At 36.3% G+C, this 17985-nt stretch overlaps 1 protein-coding gene across 2 annotated transcripts in view; it reads right to left on the reverse strand.

Moving 5' to 3' along the window:
* The window catches only part of LOC128533180 (protein Atg16l2), a 29613-nt gene extending 12031 nt beyond the window's left edge, over window positions 1-17582 (reverse strand). For both annotated transcript variants that reach the window (XR_008361344.1, XM_053507433.1), the window contains exons 1-9: window positions 17222-17582; window positions 16839-16905; window positions 14824-14875; window positions 14421-14494; window positions 10937-11188; window positions 9203-9268; window positions 3690-3785; window positions 3128-3181; window positions 1952-2057 (exon numbers count right to left, since the gene is read on the reverse strand). Coding sequence is in view for 1 of the 2 variants with exons in the window: in XM_053507433.1 (XP_053363408.1) it covers window positions 1952-2057; window positions 3128-3181; window positions 3690-3785; window positions 9203-9268; window positions 10937-11188; window positions 14421-14494; window positions 14824-14875; window positions 16839-16905; window positions 17222-17375 (921 nt within the window). In the remaining variant the exon portion in view is untranslated. The remainder of the gene's footprint in view (window positions 1-1951; window positions 2058-3127; window positions 3182-3689; window positions 3786-9202; window positions 9269-10936; window positions 11189-14420; window positions 14495-14823; window positions 14876-16838; window positions 16906-17221) is intronic.
* Between the last annotated feature and the right edge of the window lie 403 nt (window positions 17583-17985).

A 17985-nucleotide genomic window follows, 5' to 3' on the forward strand; every position in this document is an offset into this window, starting at 1 on the left:
ACAAAACACAAGTTTTATTTCTCCAGCTGACATGTAAAATTAAAGTAACATTTAGTTGTCAGTCTGTACAATATTTTCTCCCTTCGTGCATCTACTAATGATTGAAATAACATATAATTTCTTTTTACTAACTATGTGATTTCCAAACTAGGAACTGTGATGTAGTGTTGGCAACTTTAAGTGACTCAGTGAAATAATAATAATAATAATAATAATAATAATAATAACAGAAAATACTAAACTCTAAATCATGAATTTGTAAGGAAAAATAGGTAGCGTGGTCAAGGGTTGATTTCACTGAAAATTCTTAATGACATGCTTCGGCACATCTTGACTAGTAATATTTATAGTATGTATAAATGTAGGTATCATACTGTATATAGTATTCTTTTAGCCTGAAGTGAGGTGAGAAAACTGCTTGTGAAATTTTAAGAGGAAATAATACCGAATTGATCATTTGGGATGTGTATATAAAACTATGCATATAATACTGTATACCAAATAGCATAGATTTTTGCTAGCTGTTTCAACTGGACTATTGGAGAATGTTGGGAAAAGGAAATGGTTTAGGTCAACACTTGCAAATCATAAATGCCATATTCCTTAAACAAAACTAATTTGATATGAACAAATTTGAATTTAAAAAAAGGCATCAAAGAATATACCACACGTCAAACAAGAGGGAGTGGGCAGTGCCAGATTGCTATTTCCCAAGCATTAACAGCTGAAAACTCAGCAAATGTGGATTTGTCACAGGATCAAAATGTTACATAATATGTGGTAAAATTTAGGATCAGTGATATACAAATTTCACAACACTTTCAAAATTTAAACCACCATATAAGGGTCCTTAATGAAATTATTTCAGAGACACATGCATGAGAATCCAGATAAACTGTGCAAGATTAGCCGAAAAAGGAAGCTGGTACTGCCCTTATAAATCCTGGAGTTCATGACCTCAAAAATTATTTGGAGATTGTAGTTAGAATGCAGGCCTGATCTCAGTAACTTATTCATGAACAATTAATACAATTTAATCTAGCAGGGCTTTCTTATATGACACTATCTGTGTGTAGCCAGGATTATAGCCAGGGACGTACTAGATGTGCCCGAAAATTTGTTCGCATGGAATTAAATTGAACACTCATTTTGATGTTAGTCTTTCAGCTGCTCCAATCGAGGGGTCGCCACAGCGGACCATTCAATGCACACGAAAACGTGGCGCAGGTTTTACACCAGATGCCCTTCCTGATGCAACCCTCCCACTTTATCCAGACTTTGGACCAGCACTGCATTCAGTGGCTGGGGTTTGGGCATTTGCTGGGAATCGAACCCAGGCCTTCCACATGGCAGACGAGAGACCTACCACTGAGCCACCAATGCTCAAATCGCATACTCATAAGAGCGTTTTAAAAAAATGTACAACGCTATCTGTTAAATTTTGAAGGAACCAAAATTTTTGCAGTGCGCAGAATTAAGGTGAGATTGTGTTTATTAAGTAGATTGCAGTTGCACACTTATGAACGCGTATTACAAATATACAGCGCCATCTGGTGAATTTTGAGATAAAGTAATGATTTTTTTCAAGGTCGATTTATTTTATAAGGGTGTTTTCCATTTAAATTTCAAATTAGAATATCTTTTCTTCATATATGTTTCCTCAAGCTCGGACAAATACATCTGTGAAAACCCCATTAAAATTCAGTCAGATGTTTCTACATGATGCGTGCACAAACAGACAAAAATTAAAAAAAACATCCTAATGTGTTCTGTTACTCATCTGACACCCCCCCCCCCCAAGATATTTTCACAAATATCTTCAACGTACAGACACCAACTTTACAATTTTATTATATGTATGGATTTTAAAATGTTAGACAAACAGAATAAAGCATCAATTCCTTAACCCCGTGTCTATTAATTTGCATTCCATGCTGATTTGAACACTTACCACTGCATGAGTGACTTTGGTTGGAACTCTAGCTATTAAACAAACTCCAAGAGGAGTACAGAGATCTTCTTCCAAACTGCTAAGTGAATTACCTCGCCTCTTTTTTCTAAGGATACACAAACGCACACAAAGTCCGAAAATTATGCATCATGTTAAATGCAGCCTGTGGATAAATGAGTTACACATAGCCATATGTGATCAGCCATATCATTAGCAACACATAGGATTAACACTGATTATCAATCACATAACAGTAAACTGGACAATGTCCTATGCCTTATCTTTTAGCTGGATCTGTATGTAAGAAACCAGGTCATATACACTGGTTTTTTGTTGTATTCGAAAAATAACTATTCTGTTTTCCATTTTGTTTGGAATCGTTGACATTCACTGTCCACTTTTCTTTTTTTTAACACCTTTAAAGCCATCGTATACACTTACAGCCTTATTATCTTAAAACAGCTCCACCTGTGGCTTAGTGTTTTATTGCCATGGACATATATTTAAACAGCAAACAGGGCACATTAAATTGATTACCAGAATTTCTTGGCAGACCATGCTGTACCCAAAGGCCTTGTAACTGACACATGTGGTTTCACACTCTTCTCCATACTATCACTTATTGGGTAACAGACACTTACTTTTGGACAGTAAATTTGTGCAAAGGTCGGACATTATTAAAGAGTGGTTTTCTTAAAAAAAGAAAAAGAAAAACTGGTGCCCCAACAATTTAAATGAGTGCAAATTACATGTGGTGTATGCCACATTAATATGCCTTTATTGTAAAAAATTTGATCATGTAACTTTATATATAAAATGAGGTAAGGTTTTTAACCTGAAAAGAAAAGCGTTACGCACAGATTATGATAATGAAGACAAATTTTTTTTTAGTAGTAGTATAATTATTAGGTATATCCTCCTACTCTGACTTATTTGGTACAACACACTGGTTTACACATTTGATCAAAAAAATATGACTGTAATATATCTAAAACCCTAGGCAAATGTTTCTCCATTAAAGTACACTGGATTTTCTTTTGTTATAATTACATAATAATAATAATAATAATAATAATAATAATAATACATACATACATACAACATTACAGAACTAAAAATTAAATGAAACTTACAGACATAAAAAGTCTGTAAGTAATTAAAAGTATGTTTACTCACTCAAATAAACCTCTGATTGAGTCAAGAATCCGAGGGGAAGTAACCGAAGCTGATCTGAGAACAACAATAATTGTTGTATAAAAAAAAAAAAAAAACAGACATAAAACATAAATGACAATTTTTATGGCTTACTTAAACCAAAGAATATTACACTGGTTATAAAATTACTGACTTTGGTAAGTCCGGTAAGGTTAGTTTCTTAACTAAGACCACCCAATCCAAGGAGGGGAGGGAAATTAAACACAAGGGGATTAAAAACAAACATGACCGGTCATGAAGGAATAACACATGGTGGGCTGTTTCACCATAGGAATTGGATGATACATCGCTAAACAGAGTGGATTATTTTTATATAACAAATAACACTTAAATAAACCATATCAATTAGTTTACAGCCAGAACTTCTAGACTTTAAGAATTTAACATAGCTGTGGTATAAGACATATTATATATATTCCATGCATAAAAGTATATATTTTATTATATCTTTGATTAATATCTCTTGATAGATATTTTTTGAGTTTCTGCTGTTCTTTTGCATAGATAGAATTAGTGCTTTTACCTGAAAGCGCGTAAATGGCTGCTGCCTTTCAAACCCTCTTCACTTTCATTCCTGCGTAGTAATGGTGATGATGGTAATGACACACTTTGGGGTACTCTGGGGGAAAAAAAAAGATAATAATTATATATATATATATATATATATATATATATATATATATATATATGTATATATGTACATATATAATAATTATATATATATATATAAAACATTCTAGTGTCCATTACAACAGAAGCACACCTCATTCTATTTATGAGGTACTGATTAGTTGATCACTCTAATTTTGCAATTTAACCATCTGGATGTCAAAAACACTAGTGATACCTCAATGGTGACTGGAAATTAAAAAATAACCATTGACTATGCCAAAAGAGGGCAGGCAAAGAGTTAAAAGAAATCTTGACTGACAGGAATGACTGCAAACTCATTCGAATGTCACTTTTGAAATAACCTTTTTGAACTCAACTTTGGCCTTTTAAATCCTAGAGGGGCCTAAAAGGCACAGTGTCCCACATTAACTGTAAATTGTGGGGGAATATCAGGGTTGTTTCCTTCTGCTCTACTTTACCCAATGACCTGTCTCCCTTCTGCTCTACTTTACCCAAAGACCAATCTGCAGATCTGAAACCCTGTGAAAACCTCTGCAACGTGATCAAGAGGAAAATAGATGGTCACAAGGCATCAAACAAAACTGAGCTACTTGGTTTTCTGTGCCAAGAGTGACATCATTTTCCCCATCAGAAATGTAAAAACAATGGTGGAGAGCATTCAAAGATGTATGAAAGCTGTTATAGCGAATGAGGGTTATTCCTTCTAAACAAAAAATATTTCCCATAGGAGTATTAGTGAGCATCATAGCAAATAGTTACAATAATTTGCTTTTATTGCAATAATCTAAAAATTAGTCATGGTGTCTATATGAAGACAATCCAAACCCACTTTATTGGTCAATGCATACAGTAGGTGGACAAGCGGTATGTTACTTTTACCGTCGCGACGCATGGCGACAGCATTTAGGTTTGTGCGTTTGCTGGCTTTTATCGCTGAGTGGCGCTATATAACTATAGACTGACGTCTCAGGCATCAGTTTGTTCTCTCCAGGATTAATAAGCCACAGCTCATAAATAAAATCAAGTAAAACATTGTAATTAAACGAATTCATAATCACAGTAGTAACATTACAGTACAAATTTATAATTAAAATTAAATTAAATATTTTTAGGATTGAATTTAAGCAACGTAAACGTTAACACACTGAGCCTTTAGATTTTTTGTGTATTTATAAAAGCTACACGTCCAGGGTCTTGGGTCATCTTATTATTATTTTGTGTTCTTTAAATTTGTAGTAGATTTATTAACTGAAATAAATTAAACTAAACGACCATAAAATTTGAACAATGTCAGATTAATGTGCAAAAACTATATAGTAAAACTATATAAGCTACATAGCCTTTATAAGAGACTACTTTTATTTAGGTTTCGCTCACAATGACGAAAAAACATTATGATTTTGTAAAATAATTAAAGTAAACAGGGTGCGCTGTTCTGTTTTCGGTGAACTTGAGCGTGTCAGAAAATGAACCAAAACTCTGTGTATACTCGCCTCACAGACGTGAAAAAATATATACTTATAGAAAGCGAAATATCTGCTTTTATATAAAATAACGCAAAACAAATTATTAGATTATGTAATTCGTATGAAAAGTGAATTGTAGGCGCGTTCACTGGTGCGGAGACAACGAGATGACATGGTCACTATCAGCCAAAAGAAATCACTAATTTATCAATTAATTATTAAATTGGTCAGAGTAAGTTTCCTTGCATTCATAATCATTACTCTACTTCTGCCGGTGCGCTCCGGAAAATGCATATAAAAAGTAATCCTGCATTTATTTTTAGGTGTGCCCGCTGCCACAGTTCTTATACCCCCGCGAGCGGTTGTGCTCAGAACACTTAGCTTCTGCGGATTCTAAAATTGACGGTGTTACCATTTTTTAATCGCTGGAATAGAAGAGATAGAAAGTTTCCTCATCATAACATGCCTTGTATTGTTTTTAATCACTCTATACACAACCCGTGTTTTTTATGCTATTTTAGAGATGGGAAATACAAATGGAATCTTTTTAGTTTTTTTTTTTTTCATTTTTTATTAAATATACACTTTCAATATTTTATAAGAATACCAAAGAAAATAATTGTGTATAGAGTGATTACAACCAATAAAATGTATGGTATGATAAGAAAAATCTCCATTTCTTCTATTCCAGTAAAACAGTAATAATGTCAAGTTTAGAATCTAGAATCCAGAAGATGAAATTTGCAGACATTTAAAAAGAGGCCTGAACTGCAGGTCTTCAAAGTCCAGGTCTTAAAGTGGGGAGGGGTGCATTTCAGTTTCTCTGAATGTAAAGGTGAGAACAACTGATTCACACCTGGGGAGGGTAAATAATTTGCATTGGAATGTTGCCTGCCATTGTAAAGCACACACAGTAACACTAAGACTCCGTCCACACGAAGCCGGTGCGTTCCCTATCCGATCTTTTTTTTTTTCGTGAACACGGCGTCGTCTCAAGAAATATCTGCATACACACGAAACCACTGAAAACGGTGTAGTATATGTATGCCAGACCAGTATGGGGCGCTGTATTTCTGCCATAGAGATACACTATACACAGAGAAGAAGACTTTGAGCATGCGCATAACCTTCGCGCTGTATACGAACCAAGATGGTGTTGTCCATTATCGCTTGTTGCTCATAACAGTTGCATAGAAGCAATAGATTTTGCTGTAATAAAGCTAGTAGGCTTTGTAGCAACACGAACACAATCATGTAGTCCGCCATTATTGTTGTTGCTGTTACGTGTGACGCAGCCGACACGTGATGTGATGACATCATCGTTTCACAAAATATACGGATTGGCCGTACACACGAAGACGCAAGGGTGTCGTTTTCAGATTTATCCACTTTGGGACCCGGTTTAAAAAAATAGCGGTTTCAGTCTAAAACGCTGGATCCGTGTGGACGAAACGCCAATACGATAAAAAAATTATACGTATACAGCGAAACGCGTCTCTGTGTGGACAGGCCCTAAAAGAACACTCCCAGGACAAATAGAAATAAGAGCCCCTGATTATACGGCATAAATATTATTAAATATTACAACAAAATTCCTCCCCGCGCGGGAAAACTTTGTGTGCGTGTGTGCGCTGATGGCGTCACAATGACGAAAAAACTTGTATTTAACTTGTAATTGATTTAGTAAAATAATTATAGCAAACGCTATTCTGTATTGTTTTCGGTGAACTTGAGCACGTCAGAAAATAAACCAAACTCCAACACATTTTTTCACTTTATGTGTGCAGCTGAGCGCTGATAAGACTACGTAGGAGGTTAAAAACGAGGTGTTACGATATGTCATGGCGTGCGTCTGTGATGGGCGTGCGCCCAAATCTACTATTGCTCCTGTTCACTCCATAGGCTCCCTAGATAGGCAGCAGGTATGTCAAGGGATGGAGCCGGCTATTCGGGCTGGCTGGCGATAATTAACGTTAGGATCTCGGGCTTGCTCCGCAATGCACGGAGTTGAGTCCAGAAAGTACGTGATGCAGTGGAGCAGGACAGAGTGGCATGCGAGTGGGGCGATGTGATGCGCCCCAGGGACTTTAAACACGGCACTTCGACAAATAGGCTCGAACCCGTTCCAGATACCAAACCCCGAGCCCAAACCTCATTTAAATTAACAAATATCGTAAGTAAACAATATTTTACTTGTGCCCACGTTTAGAAATTCTTTCCGAGGCTGCGTTGCGCCGGTGTTATGCGCAGGGAGATTTCCTGACGCTCAAATCTCGAAAACTACACCTGTGACACAATAACAGTAATATTTAAAAAATTTTGCAGGCTGCCGTTTGGAGAAAACAGAGAATAAAGAATAAACCAGTTGTTGGGTCAAAATAACCCAACCAGGTGTTCATTTGTAAATATGAACCAACATGAGCAACACAACAATGTATTTAAATTACCCGAAATAACCCAGAATTTTGACCCAGCATAAACCACCCAACGATATCCTTACAGAAACAACACAGCATTTTTAGTGCGTCTTTTTTAAGTTATTGAAATGTTTTATTCTAAAAGGCTATTTTACTAGTTATTCCTATATTTAAAGTTTGATGTATTCTTTTTATTTATTTTTTAAAATAACAATAAACAGATACAAACAGAGATAGGCTATATAACAGTTCATTCATCGTACAAATAAAATCAGCTAGTGAACTTGATTTTCTGTCCAAACAACATTTAGCTAATGTTTTGTTTTGTTTTTTACGCATTATTATACAATAAATATCAATATCTCTGGTTCAGATTTTTGTTGTATAAAGTTCCCAGGTGAGAAAATTAGTATTTCTTCAATACAACATATTGTTAAGACTTTTTTTATGACTTAATTCTATTTAAAACTGCATAGAGTGAAAAATGTCACTTTGCGCCACCTGGCAGTCATTTCACAAATGACTTTAAATTGCAACTGATTTATTTTAGCTGCTGCCGTTTTCCCACGGCGGTGAGCGTGACGGTAATAACCATTCTGGTTGTCCACCTACTGTATATGACCTTTTTGTCTAGTTGAAAATTACCTGAAACTGCAAAAAAATCTATTTTAAAAAAATTTACCTCATACTGCTAAAAAAAAAAAAAAAAAAAAAATCACTGTAACTTTATAAAGTACAACTTCTTCAGAAAAGGCAAAAAGCTTTTATTTTATTTATTTATTTATATTGCGGCCCTAAAAATATTTGAAATTATGTCAGAAGGGAATGAAGTAAGACACTGTAAATCTGACTCAAGACTATAATTCAAAGAATTTATCATATTTAAAATAAAAATTGATTTATATAAAATTATAAAAGGTATAAAATGACCCTGACTGAAAAATACTGATAACCTGCCACGACCTTTTAAATAAAATGAAGAAAAATCTACGTTATTTAAATGGTTAATATTGCAAAAAAAACTTTTGCTTCTTTTTTTAAGTACATTTTACTTATTTATGTAAAATCTTAAAGCTGTTAAAAGTATGCAACATGATTCTTAATCAATTTGAACAAACACAAAGAGGCCATAAAACTGATAATAAAAATATTAGCAATTTGAAAAACATCTTAATTAAAAACCATACCCCAACATTAGTATCATGTGGACTGCATTCATATCAAATTTTATTTTAACAAGACTCAGTTCTAGCAAACATATGAAGTTTTAGTCCCTAGTATTGTGAGTGCTATTTAAAAATAGTAGATTTAACTCAATGATCTATACTTAAATATACCTTTTTTGTAAAATATTTACAGCTAATTCATTTAGAAAAGAACTTAAAGGATTTAAACAAACCTAGTCATTTACCTTTCTGTATAAACATCACAGATTTGTTTTTAATCATACTTACTAAAAAACCTTTTTGTGTAGCTCACATAAATTTCTGCAAAGCATAAAGCTGATATTCAACACTTACGTGTCAATGTTTAAACTCTTACTGGCAGCCACCTCAAGTTCCTTATGAAGACCTGCATGTCTGGCCCTAAAGAAACAACAGAAAATTGTCAGCACTACAAATGTGACAGAAAACACTTATATAAAACAAAGGTCAAAGGTTAGCCGCTATTAATTGAAAAAGAGTATGTGTGCAGTGTACAGAATATTTTACACTGCATATATACATATGTAAGTATGCTTAGAATCACAGTCCCAGTGGAAGTTATTTCTATAACATTTAATTAAAGTATTTCTAGACAACTGTTGAAAAATGGCAATTTAGGACTCTCTTACTGGTGAATATGCATGATTTGGTACCTTAAACCTTTACGAGTACCTGTTGCTGCCTTGGGGTTCAGTTGTACCATGATTTAATGTTTCTTTATAACTGGGAGTTAAGTGCATCTTTCTTCTCTTTGTTAAAAAGACAGTCAACTTGGTCTAATTAATTTACTGGAACTCCTATATATACTATTTTCTCAAAAGTATTTGCTCTCCTGCCTTCACATGCATATGAACTTGAGTAACATTAAATTCTTAATCCATAGGGTTTAATATGATGTTGGCTTACCCTTTGCATCTATAACAGCTTGAACTCTTCTGGAAAGGCTTTCCACCAAGTTTAGGAATGCGTTTGTAAACTAACTTACAAGGTGAATATTTGAGTGCCCATGGGCTATTGTTTTTTTATTTTATTTTTTTTATGTGAATTTGTATTGCCTTGCATTTCACTTGTTTTGAGGACTTTTGTTTTGAAATGGCATGGGTGGGTTTTAGTTTTCTGGCTGCAATGTAAGGAAGTTCAGGCTGAATTGTTCTAGCACTCTCAGAAGTGGCACAAGCTCTTACGTTGGTGTTCATTGATTTAAGAATTGCTTAACTCCAAGTTTTCAAAAAATGAGAATAAACATCAGCCAAGTGTTGACCATCTTTCTGATGTTTATGGGAATTTTTGACCATTCTTCCGAGACCGCATTTGTGAGGTCAGATACTGATGTTGGACGAGAAGGCCTGACACACAGTCTCCGCTCTAATTCATCCCAAAGTGGTTCTACCAGGTTGTGGTCAGGACTCCATGCAGGCCAGGCAAGTTCTTCCACAACAACTCACTCATCCATGTCTTTATGGACCTTGCGCTTTGTGAACTGATGAAAAGTTCATGTTGGAACAGGAAGGGGCCATCCTCAAACTGTTCCCACAAAGTTGCGAGCCTGAAATTGGCAAAAAAATGTCTTGGTATGCTGATGCACTCAGTTCCTTTCACTAGAAGTAAGGGGCCAAGGCCAACTCCTGAAAAACAACCCCACACCAGTTCCAACATGACTGCACACCAGTGCACAAAGCAAGGTCCATAAAGCAAGTTTGGATGAGCGTGTTTTGTGTTGAAGAACTTGACTGGCCTTAACTGAGAAAGACTGAGTCCTGACCTCAACCTGACAAAACAGCTTTGGGATAAATTTGAGTGGAGACTGCGAGTTTCTATGTATGTGAAGGCAGACGAGCAAATACTTTTGGCAATATAGTGTAGTTAAATAAAGCTAAAATACTTCCATCTCTAATCGATTGTTTTAAAATTTCCTCCAAAGTTTAAAAAAGCATGTGTGCTTATTGAATTTCCAAAAGAAACATATGATAACAATCTGCAAGTTGTGGAAAAACTGAGAATTTATGATATCTTTAGGTAAACCTTTGGCCTCAACTGTACCTAGCTCACCTCTGTCTCCTCTCATTGTGGTGGTTCATACGAGCAGCAGCTTGTCCTTTCAAGCAAATCATGTCCTCCAGGACGGCTGAGCCGTGGAGATTCTCCTTTCTGTAAACTTCATCCAAGTGCTGATAGCCCTCACGCAGAGTGTCATAGTTACTCTTGAGGAGTAAGTTGCTATCAGTCATCTTTTTCACCTCAGACCCCAGTCTGCCTTTCTCTAATTCCACAGCCATTACACAGTTCTGAGTATCATGCAACCTAATATGAAAGAACAATGCACACATTTCTACTGTGACAGACACTATACTGTTCATTAACATGTATGCTCATTTTATGGTGTACAGCATGTTAATGATTAAGCATACATCCGGCCACCTTAATATGAAGTGCAAAGCAGAAATAAGTAGCATAAGTAAATATCCTAGCAAATTCTAATAACATTATGTTTTATAATATTATTAGCATTTCTTAGGACATATAAGCTGGAAGTCTTGCAAATGGGTTGGAGGATGAGCAGTAGCAGTGCTTTAATGGAAGATATTCTTCTGTTTTGGAGACAAATAAAAATAACGTACATTAATGCACACAGAGACTGAACTGCAGATGTGTACCAGCACTGTATTGTGTCTTATAGGCTAGAATGTTAAAATTAAGGGTGAAATAAAATAGTTCTGCACCTTTGTGTCTACAACCATATCACAGCCGTGCTGATGTCCAGCACCACAGCACTCCCTCCGGTGTGATATTGTTTAATATGTGTGAGAGATGTGTGTATAAGACACATGAGATTTACATACTGTGTGTGAAAGGTTGATACGGTCTGGGAAAGCTGTTGCATTTGTTTGCCTTTTTCTGTTTGCTATTACTGTAATATTTGAAACTTAAGAAAATGTCTGATGAATAAGCAGTTGGTCGATGCCCAAATTTACATTATACAGTGCATACCTCTATTATGATAGGGAGTTGTCGTCATGTACCAAAGTAAAACTAAATTGGTAGAGGGGGAGGCTAATGATACTATAACCTTGAGTTTTTGTATTGTTCATAATATTTCTTTATTGTCAACAATCTTTGTAATTATAAAAGGTTTTGTGTGCAACAAAACTCAACATCTTTTCCTTGATTTAATTTGCTGCCACTGTTTTCTGGTAAACTCACTAATACATCACAATCAAAATATAAAGTACATTATTTATTAAAACTCAACCAATATATCGATACAGTGGTACATCGGCATACGAATTTGCCTTGGCACACAAATCATTTCTGGCATAAGAGCAACCAAGCTAGTCATACATACTTCCAGTAGCCGTACAAAACTTGTTTGCGTCAGTGGAAACCCATGCGAAGCAAATTAATTTTTTTTATTTATTGATTTTTTAAATTCTTTCTGCAAGATTAAGCATCACGGTTCCCAAGAATGTTAGTAAGTATGGCAGCAAGAAGAAAACGGAGCCACTTTCAGTTAAAATTTTTGAAGCAGTCGGTCTCAAGAGGAATCTTAAATTTAAGTTAAGTAAGGTTTAATGTCTATTTATTTAATATTTTACTTAATTTACATGTTTTTTTTATGTTTTGATTATAGGTATATTTTTGCAGAGAAAAACAGTGTTGCAAATTGGTAATATTGGTAATATTTTTAGGTGGCTGGAACAGATTATCTGCATTTACATTATTTCCTATGGGAAAGTGCGTTTCGCAATACAAAATTTTGTCTTACAGACTCACCTCCGGAACCAATTAAATTTGCATGTTGAGGTACCACTATACTTAAATAACCTCAAACACAACTGTAGGCTGATTTATCGATTATGACAAAACTGTGGGACATGTACCGTTGTAAAAGCTTTTTGCAAAATCACATAAATTGTTCCTTTCATATAACCCAAATTTTGACAGAGTAGTTTGGGATTTGTGTTTTTTAAAACCCTTGTTCCTTAAAGAGAACATGGGAAAATATTTTCTATCATCTTCTTTTGAAAAAACTTTCAGTTACTTCAGTTATATTATTTTGATGTCAGACTGTTTATTTATACACATGGGGTAAAACATTGTGTAATTATTTATGTAATAAATGTAGGGATGTGTATCGGTTTTGTGTGAAAAGACCAATGGATGAGTCATTAATCTTGTCCATGTTCAGGGTCCAAATAGCTCGTGGGAAAAAGACCCTTTTCATTTTCTCTATGGTGGCCTTCAGGGAGCAGAAGTGCTTCCCTGACCGCAACAGAGAGAAGAGTCCATTGTTTGAGTGACTGAGGTCCTTCACTATTTTCTTGGCCTTGGTCCAAAACCGCTTGCTATAGCTAAATGGCAAGTGGGGATGGTGCACTCTGCTGAACGCACCACTCTCTGCAAAGCTTTCCTGTCCTGTGTGGAGCTATTCCCAAACCAGTCTGTGATGTTTCCTGTAAGGATGCTCTTAATGGTCAAGGTGTAAACGTTCTTTAGCAACTTGGAGAGTCTTTCAAATGTCTAAGATGGTAAAGACACTGATCGCCCTTTTTCACTTCAGTGCTGATGTTGTGAACCCACGTGATATGAACACCAAGATCCTGTAAACTGTCTACTCTCTCCAGGAGTAGGAGGTGTGTGATGGCATCATCTGTTGAATAATTTGGATGGTATGCAGTTTGGTCCAGATGAAGTCTCTGACCAGCCTTATATAGCACTTAATCACAACTGAGGTCAGAGATACAGGGGGACATTGAGGTAAGCAGACTGAGGTTTGAAACAGGAACAATAACAAACTGTTTAAAATTACAAATTGTGCCAGGGTGTGTTTGAATATCTCCATCAACATTGGTGCTAGCTGGTCAGCAAAGACTCTAAGAACCCGGCCAAAAATGCCATCTGGTCTTGCTGCCTTCCTGGTGTTCACTCTCCTGAAGACTGATGATGAATGCGTTTCCCTTGCTGACACTTTCCACCTGCATGTTGCCGTTAAGCACTGCACGCACTATTAGCTGCAGTGTTCAGCTCATCCGTTCAGAGATTCGTACAAATTCATCATTCCGGACGTTCGAGTTTTATAGTCCCTTCTTGCAATTCTGTAGAAGTTGTGATTCTACTGTAGTTTCCTCTCATAGCACCACTTTGCCTCCTTCACCACTCTGTGCATGTTGTATGATTTATCCTTATATACAGTATATGTGTGTGTATATATATATATATATATATATATATATATATATATATATATATATATACACACACATCTCTAGAAATGAGCCAAGGGTTGTAGGCAGTGGTGTAAAATCTCAGAGTTGTCATGGATGCCACTGTGCCTTGTAGCCATCTTTGAATGTTTTGATGAAAGTTTGACTTTTGGATTTGGCAATGTTAAAGTTCCCTGCTATAATGAATGCAGTGTGTCAGGAAAGAGTGTGGTGTTAAATGAGAGCCTCATGAAGTTCGCCTAGGGCAGTGTCTGTGTCTGTGTGTGAGGTGTGCTCAAACAAAAATGTTGTACGTTGATAATGAGGCTTACTTGGCATGTTGCTTTTCAAGAAAAGCATCCTTGATTTTTATCTCTTTCTGCAGCTCCACTACTTTGTAAGCAAGCTACAACAACAAATAAAGAAAAACAGAAATAAACATAGTAAAGAATTTATTCAGGGAAACACGGAATATCTTGCACAAACACAATTGTCTTCAAAATTGTCGCCAATTATCTTCTAGATGGCCAATAAATAAATAATTGTACTTTTCTATTTAAGCTTTAAAATTTTGAACACACTTAAGAAGAGCTAAAAATACTTGAAATTTCAAATAGAGTTAATACATATTAATTCAATATAAATGTAATTACTGTCAACAGAAAATTACAGCTAGGAACTTCTAGGGCAGATGAGTATAGTAACTGGTAGTTTGTAACTGGTACTGCTCCCTACCTCACCAGTGGCTGTCTTCAGGGAAGACAAATCCTCAGATATGGAGAATGGTCTGTAAAATAATAACAATCATATAGCATTAATAAAACATTTTAAGACCCTTTTACATATACACGTGAAAAAAATGTTTACAGGATTTATAAAAACATGCCATGCCTGTAATAAAGTATACTGAATAAAGTAAGATTTATATGGCTAGAGGCATGTTCATACTAGCATGCTTGTTTACTTTCAGGATCTCGATAGATACTATACACTTAGTTTTAAAATAGAGATTTCTCTGTTCTGACTTGCCTAATTCTGTTTATCAAATCTGCACAACAAAATAACTTCTGCTTAAGTTTGCATGGCTCTTGGCTACTAATTAAAAAGTTTTAATGCTGGCACTGTCCACCTGCCAGTGTTGTGTACAGCACGTAAAGCTTAACACTACTCCAGGAAGCAATATCATGACTGACTGTACTTTGACACCAGCTTTCTAACAAACTGGAATAAACACACACGAACACAAAAGAAATCAACGGTACTGTATCTACATGTGTGACAATAAATCCTAGCTTAAATTAAAAATGCCATTAGACAATTAGACTGTCCGGTAAACATTGATCTTATTACAGTTTTACGGTTTCACTGTTAATCACAATTTATAATCTAAATCCAAACTCACTCATCTTTATCAAAAATAACCAGTTCAGCAGCTTAGAACCAGTTTAGCAGATTAGAGCTGTTATAAAGCCTAAGTAGCAGACGCATCTCAATATCAACTGTTTAAGGAGATTACTGCATGTTTTGTTTCCCTTCAGCATTGTGTTTTAGCAATTTTAATTGTGCCTCTGCGACGGCTGGGTCACTCCCAACGAGCGTGGACACCATCCAGTGCGTGGTCGAGCCTTCCATTGCATCACAGTCGCAGCTGTGATGTCACAACAGAGGCCGGTCCCAATGTTAAGTCTATGGGATTTTTTGGGATGGTTTTTGGGGGATTCTGGGAGCACGATGGCCCCCCACCAAAAGTCATAGCACACCATTCCCGATCAAGCCGCACGGAACGTAATAAGTGTGAACCAGGACACTTAATAAAAATCAGGAAAAAAAAAACATGGAATTATAGGGTATGTAAAATAATTGTTATTTCGTATTGTTACTCAGAAGCTACCTTTGGGCAGCAGGCACCAATGGGTAATCTGAGTAAAGTAAGGTAAACTGTAACAAGGTTATTTGTTGTCATATTGATACTATAATAATGTCTGAGGCGAGCACATAAGTACACTGTAATAGCTATTTATTGTGGATGTTTCGTCTATGGTGGCATGGCGGCTTTGTGGTTAGCACCAGGGCCTGGGTTCAATTCCTGCCCCGTGCTTGGTGGGTTTCCTCTGGGTGCTCTGGTTTCCTCCCACAATCCAAAGACACGCAGATTAGGCTAATTGGTGTTCGCTAAATAGTGTGTGAATACATATATATAACCCTATAAGTCGAATATACAATGTGTGCAATACAGCCTCTGAAAATGTGCAATACACTATGTATAGTTTGTGTCTAATTTCCTGCATAATATATCTCTGACTGCTCTTATTTATATTCATGTATATACATATTTACACCCTCATATTTATATTACTATGCTATCTCTGTGGCTTAAACGGGACCTGGGTCCTAATTTCGTACCAGAACATGGAAGTGTGCTGGTATGACAATAAAGCTCCTTGAATCCTTGAATGAGCGTGTAAGTGTGTGTGTGTGTGTGTGTGTGTTCTGTGATGGATTGGCACCCCATCCAGGGTGTATCACGCCTCATGCCCCAAGTCTCCTGGGATAGGCTCTAGCTCCCCCACAACCCTGTTTACAGGATAAAGCAGTATAGGCAATGAGGGAGTGAATGTTTTGTCTATTTCACACATCCTTTTTTCCACAGTTCACTAGACGTTTTAAGTTTTTAATCAATGAAATGACTACTTTCCAAGATGACAGTCAGCAACAGGAGCACACAGAAGGAATCATTAAGGAGTTATTACCTCAGCGGGGAGAAGAGGCTCTGGGTGATTAATGCACTTTGCGCACAGCGCTCGAGCAGGTTGACATCTGCAACACAGTCAGAGTTAGCTTGGGTTTAAATTGCATTTCACGACACAACGCAAGTTACTTTCCTGCTAGCACTTCGGCGTCTCTCTCTTTTCTCTCTCTCTCTCTTTGGTAGAGAGCGATTGAGCTTGATTAGTCCGTACATCGTTTATTCGTGTTATTATTCAAGTTGATGACAAAAACATTAATACGGAAATGTTGAACGTTGGGAATTTGTTGAGTCGCCCAGCTAGCAGCCAGCGAAACAGATTAAACAGGGTAAAACAACAGTTGTATATATTATAAATGATTCAATAATAACTGTAGCATAGCCTACATGATCGTATCACATCTTGGAAGACGATCTTCTGCGCCTTATCGCGATATTTCAGCTGCCGTATGATGTGCCGTTTCCATGGCTCGGAGTGTTTTGGGTCCGGGCTGGGCTTGGTGAACTGTTTCTCAGGCTCCGTCAACTCCGTAGTAGCCATGATTGAGGAAAAAAAAAACTTACCGGTTTTTTAGTCCAAATACATGACCCATGATGGATTTCCGCGTTAAGAGCCAGTATAAGACGGTTTGGACATGACAAAGTGTGGTTAAAAGAACAACAACAAAAAAAAAATCACTGAAACTTGTTAAATCAGTAGGCGAGAGCTGAGCTTCCTCACGTCACAACACACGCGAGCACACGCCTGCTCAGTTCGCCTGCACTTTACATAAGCGGAAAATGCCCTGATCTGTTCCCCGCACACAGACAAGGAAGTTGTCTTTTTTGGGTTAAAACAAACATGTTTAGTAGTAACAACTTGACACGTTTAACAGAAACAATGAAAAGCCTCTTTTATGCTCATACTGAATAACTGGAATGGAAAAAAGTTCTGTGAATTCTCTTGTCTAATATTATTACCATCGCCTGCACTATATAAAACTCTAGAAATAATTTTTTTTAGCTTTTCACGAAATTATGGAATATGTTTAAAGACAAATGTCCAACCCGCCCTTTGTAAATGGCTCTGGTTGTTGTCGCTGAACAGCTTTCCATATCGACAGCTTTCCCATTTGGCTGGGGGAAATCATTGGACTAATGTTGCTTAACAC

This window comes from Clarias gariepinus, chromosome 11 (assembly GCF_024256425.1).
Source record: "Clarias gariepinus isolate MV-2021 ecotype Netherlands chromosome 11, CGAR_prim_01v2, whole genome shotgun sequence".
Classification (NCBI taxonomy): Eukaryota; Metazoa; Chordata; class Actinopteri; order Siluriformes; family Clariidae; genus Clarias; species Clarias gariepinus.